This window comes from Phoca vitulina, unplaced genomic scaffold (genome assembly GCF_004348235.1).
Source record: "Phoca vitulina isolate PV1807 unplaced genomic scaffold, GSC_HSeal_1.0 scaffold87, whole genome shotgun sequence".
Taxonomy (NCBI): Eukaryota; Metazoa; Chordata; class Mammalia; order Carnivora; family Phocidae; genus Phoca; species Phoca vitulina.
This window is the reverse complement of record NW_022589790.1, coordinates 3711762-3717563: the sequence shown is the minus strand read 5'-3', so window position 1 is coordinate 3717563 and position 5802 is coordinate 3711762. Positions and strand designations below refer to the sequence as shown.

The 5802-nt window shown below is 41.0% G+C and overlaps 1 protein-coding gene across 1 annotated transcript; it reads right to left on the bottom strand.

Annotated features, from left to right (window-relative positions):
- Window positions 1-3448: 3448 nt before the first annotated feature.
- LOC116626486 (olfactory receptor 2W3) lies at window positions 3449-4393 on the bottom strand. The gene has a single exon (XM_032395828.1). The coding sequence runs from the start codon at window positions 4391-4393 to the stop codon at window positions 3449-3451; it is 945 nt and encodes a 314-aa protein (XP_032251719.1).
- Window positions 4394-5802: the final 1409 nt, after the last annotated feature.

Here is a 5802-nt window from a genome sequence, read left to right as displayed (position 1 = left end):
ATGAAACTGCAGTTAGATTAAGTATTAAGCCTTGGTTTGATGACCTGGACTTAACCCAAGTGACTCCGTTTGAAGTCTGTTGTTTCTTTTTAACTGAGTTGGCCTGGCATTTGGGGATTGGCTGCTTGGTTTCTGGTCAAGTGAAATATTTTTAGGAATATTCAAGTTGGGTTTGCTGACATGGCACGTTGGGCAAAAGCAGCTCCATCTTGGGCCTAGAAGTTTATTTCAATAGAAGGAATATCACCTAGAAAAGGAAAGGGCCTAGGGACTTATCTAGAAGCTAAATAAGGGTGTCCTGAGTCTGAGGAAGAGGAGCAGGGGACATATCTGAGTCATTTACAGAAGGTCCATTCTTTACAATTAGTCTTCTCATGGGGCACAGGAGAAAGGGTGGAGGAATTTCTTATGTGTAACTATTTTCTGGGAGCACAAGGCTCAGGTAAAATCAACTTTGCTCTGGCTCAGCTCCAGGAAGTTGAGTCTTTTACATGATTCCACAACTACCTTTATGGGTGACCCTGTGTCACAGGATAATCAGATGTGTTAAAAACAAGATAACAAGTCACTTATATTAAGCCCTACATCACCAAACTGAGACTTAATTACAGTTTCAGTTCTCCCAGAAGTGGAATCTTACACTGGCCAACCAGAAATTGCCTGGTCAACCTTCTTTAGAGGGTCTGCCTGAGAAACCTCTGCCATCTCCTATAAGGAAAGCAACCTTGCAATAATGAGTTCACCTTTGCCTAGTACTACTTCCCTGTTCCTGCTCCCTTCTGCCTATAAAAGCCTTTCATTTTGTAGAGCTCTCTGGGGCTCCTTTCCAACTGTTAGATTAAATTCTGCCCAATTTACGAATCACTGAATAAAGCAATAAGATCTTTAAAATTCACTCAATTGGATTTTGCTCTTAATAGAGGAAACAACCAAACTACTCACCACAGCCTGTAGAACTACTTTTATTTGTTAGAGTTATGCAAATCTTTTGTTCTCTCTGTGACACTTTTCCAGAAATAGAAACACTGGCAACTTCGGAGCCCATGTGGCTGTACCTCAGGTCTACTCAGGGCATCCAGCAAGTTCTTTTCAAGATGAAGATGGGTTTGTAGAAGCCCTGGGAGCACTGCCCAATAGGCTGTATATTAAGGAGGTGTTGTGGAGTTTTATATCTCTTTGGTGGAAACCCTGTCATACAGGTAACTCTCATCAACCCATTGATATCATTACTCTTTAAAACAACAGTTTTGAATATTCAGATCAGGGTCACCTTGAAACATGGTATGCCTTCTTTCAAGAGGCCCTGGATTGTCGGCAATTAAAGGATCTCATTGGGGCTGGTGCCATTCGAGGTAAGGCAAGGTGAAGGAATAAGGAGGTTAGAAAGGGAAGATGGGGATAGAGGACCATTGTGAAAGAGGAGAAACTATGAAGCTTAGTCACCGAGAATAAAAATGATGACATCCTTTAACCAGGTTTTTTTCCTCATTCCTTCCCCACCTTATCTCCTCTTGGTCTATGCATCTTATCTCAGCATATTCTAGAATGTGTCTGCCCTCCAAATACTTGCAAAGAAAGCTGAGTGTAATCTATATGCTATGTTGTTAAAATGGTCTGAGGACCAGCTGTGAACAAGGGCACCCCGTGGGAGGTTTGCAGAAATGCAGACTCTCAAGCCCCTCCTAAGACCTACTGGATCAGAATCTGCATGTTGACAAGATCACAGATCATTCATTTGCACATTAAGTGGAAGAAGCCCTTGATGGGGTTTAGTACACACTACCTCAAAATGCATCACTTTGGTGTACTGAATATTTTGAGATGAAGGAATTTGTGAATCGTATGTGTGGGAAGGACTTTCTGATCTCCCTGAAGCAAGTCATAAGATCCTCATATGGGATTGCTTCCTATTCCTAGAGGACAGGAACATCTTTATTCCCAAGATGGAGGGACCATGAGAGGAATCTGAAGACACAGGCCTTGCTAGGTTTACCCCAGTTTATTTCATTTTGCTTATACCCCCACTTGTCCTATCATATTTCTCCATCACTGTCCACTCTTCATCAAATCTAGTGTAACAATAATTTTTCAGGGTTTTTTATCTCCTTATGAAATCTCCCATGTCATGTAAACTTATATTAAACAAATTTGTATGTTTTTCTCTAATTAATACATCTTTAATTTTCAGACCCAGTCAGGACATGAAAAGGGTCCAGGAAAACCTTTTTCTCTCCTACACTCTGTGTTGTATTATGCAAGGAATGACAGTAAGTCCTGCTCTTTAGACCTAAAGGGCTTTGACACTACTTAAATGCTTAAGGATTTTTGCTTTTTAAAAATTAATGGAGCAGAGGGCGCCTGGGTGGCTCAGTTGGTTAAGCGACTGCCTTCAGCTCAGGTCATGATCCTGGAGTCCCGGGATCGGGTCCCGCATCGGGCTCCCTGCTCGGCGGGGAGTCTGCCTCTCCCTCTGACCCTCCCCCTCTCCTGCTCTCTGTCTCTCATTCTCTCTCTCTAAATAAATAAATAAAATCTTAAAAAAAAATTTTTTTTTTTTTAAAAATTAATGGAGCAGTTGAAACAGCAGAAATTGGGAGTCAGACAAAACTTGGAGTGAATCTCTGGTTCATTTCTTCATGAGCAAGTGATTTAATGTGAAGCCTCAAGTACCACATAGGTAAAATAAAGACAAAGAAAATCATGCTGATTTCTGACAAATGCCTAGAGGATTAGATGATTTAAGAGCAACTGACTCACAGCAGGAGATTAATAAACATCAGGTTTTTCTCACTAATGAAATAAAAGCATACCTAAAAAATAATGATGCATTAAGACTAAAATGACCCGTATGTCATTTGTATGGGTTAACTTCTTGTTTTGCCTACAATTTAAGCCAGACTTGGGGGAAATGCTAAAGGTTGGGGACAAAGGGTAGGAAAAAAAAAAAAAAGAAAAAAAGCATGACTTGATGAAAGACTTTGGATGAGCATTTGAAAAAAAAAAGAAAATACCCAATGTGTTAAAATAGCCCATGTTTGATGGATGTTAGCTAAGAGAAGTTATCAGTTCATGATCATTCTGACTAAAAGACCAAGAAAGTTGTTAATAAATTAAAAACAAACAACAACAAAGGCAAAATTCTGATTAAGAAAAGTAGTTTCTTAGTTGGCACTCTGGTATAAGTTGTGAAAAATCTTTATAACTATTCATCATACTTCGTTCTTCAGACCTGTATTATAGATCATTTGGGGGTTTTTGAATGCTATGTGTTGTGCAGTTCACTCATTAAAACATAATTTGTAACTGAAACAGTTGTAGAAGTCTAGGAAAAGTTATATAAGTTTGGAAGGACAGGTTAAGAGCAGGTCTGATCTAACAGTTCCAGATGCCATCACTGATCTCTGAAGGAGTTGACAAACAGATGGAGAAACCTATCTCCCACTCACTCTTAATCCTTCCCTACCTCTCTGTTACCCAGCAGCATCCTCCTCAGGGCCCCCTTCACCTCCTTGTTTCTGAGGGTGTAGATCAGGGGGTTCAGGAGTGGTGTGACAATGTTGTAGAAGAGGGTGAGGAACTTCCCCTGGTCCTGGGAGGAGCTGTTTCCAGGTTGCATGTACATGTAGATGATGTTTCCGTAGAAAAGGGAGACCACTGTGAGATGGGAGCCACAGGTGTTGAAGGCTTTGTGCCTCCCTAAGGATGACTGAATGTGTAACACGGCCCTCACAATGTAGCTGTAGGACACCAGGATGAACACCAGAGGTGACAACACAATGCCCACTGCCAGGACAAAGACAGCACCCTCGATGGCAGCTGTATTGACACAGGCCATCCGGATCAGGACAGGCATTTCACACAGGAAGTGGTCCACACTGCGGTGCCCACAGCGGGGTAAGTGCAGGGTTACTGGGGACATGGCCAAGGAGTTGGCTACCCCACAGCCCCAGGCCACTGACACCAAGCCCATGCAGAAGTGTGGATTCATGATCACCATGTAGTGGAGGGGTTTGCAGACTGCAACAAACCGGTCATACGCCATGACAGCCAGGAGCAGGCACTCTACACCACCCAGACCCAGAAATAGGAAGAGCTGGATGGCACAGCCTGTGTAGCTGATGGTCTTGTCGCGCCCATTCAGGTTATAGAGCAGCTGAGGGATGGAGCTGGTGGTGAAACTGAGGTCCAGGAAGGATAGGTGGGTGAGGAAGAAGTACATGGGAGTGTGGAGGTGGGGGTCCAGCCGGGACACCAGGATGATGGTGGTGTTGCCCACAAGGGTCAGGAGATATGCAATCAAGATGACCACAAAAAGGATCCTTTCCAGATGGGGATGGTCAGAAAACCCCAAAAGGATGAAATTTCCCTGGGTGCTCTCATTGGTCCCACCCATCTCTACTGAACCTGAAGAGGAATATTGATATGAATAATAGTAGCATCCATTATAACAGTTGACCCAAACATTATTTTATGCTTTTTACACTTATTTAGTCATTTAACCCCCAACAACAGGGATATGGAGTTGGGATTCTTTTTATCTGTGACTTACAGAAGAGGAAACTGAGACAGATGTGTGTTAAGCAAATTATCATATTCTAGAAAGGAGCAGAGCTGATTTTGAATCCAAGAAATGGAACTTAGAATCTTCTTCCTTTACTGCTGGAACAGATTCTAATTCCAATGACTGGAAAAGAAATGCTGCTATGGTCCAACCATGGATTCCTCTCAACAGCCAACTTGCTAAGCTCCTGTTCAAACCTCAGAGGCCACAAATGGAGCCCCAGAATAACCAATTAATAGTATTTAGAGAATATTCGTCATATGTAGAATACTTTATCAACTCTTTATCCAAAAGACAAACCTCATTTAATTTTTTTTGTTGTTGTTCTTGAGATGATTTTGAAGTACCTGAGTAGATAAATAATGATAAGATAATAAAATATTACTAAAGCAATATACACATAAAATTACCCCTCCACACTTCTTTCTCTCTTTCTCTCAATTGGGGATGATATTCAAGAAATGAGTATTTGGGGTGCCTGGGTGGCTCAGTCAGTTAAGTGTCTGCCTTCGGCTCAGGTCATGATCCAGGTGTCCTAGGATCAAGCCCTGTGTGGGCTCCCTGCTCAGTGGGGTGTCCAATTCTCCCTTGCCCTCTGCCCCTCCCCCCATGCTCTCACACTCACTTTCTCTCTCTCAAATAAATAAAATCTTTAAAAAAAAAATAAGAGTTTTTTTTTTTTTCTTTCAAAGCATTATATAGTGTTTGAGAAAAAAAAGTATCACAACATTATCCAACAGATAATAAAACTTTAAGGTGATAATTCACCTTTATGTGCAGAAACATCTATCAAACTTAAGTTCCAAGAATGAATCACAATCAAAGGAGAGCATGTTTGAGGACATAAACCACAACTCTTGCAGATCGATGCAGAGGAAGAGATATCTTGGGCTATAGCTCCAATCTCCCTTGTTAAAATCCCTTAACCAACAAGAGACAATTTTGAAATATTGGAAAGTTCCTTCACCTTCCTCATAGCTTTCTCATCAAAAATGGTAATAATCAAACTACCTTATTTATTTTACAAGTAAGTTTTGAGATCTTTTTTAATATGAAAGACATTTGGTATATGTGAAAGTCTTTATGTATGTTACATAAAGGTTATGTGTCATATGAACAGGGAATGACAAAGAAGTCCATGAGACTAGACAAGGAAATTCTAAAGAAAAAAAATCTAGTGAGAGGAAACTACCTTTAATGTACATCCAGACATACTATGGAAATATAATAATTAAAACAGG

Coding starts and splice junctions, on each gene's coding strand:
- LOC116626486 (XM_032395828.1), bottom strand. CDS start 4,393: ATGGGTGGGACCAATGAGAGCACCCAGGGAAATTTCATCCTTTTGGGG.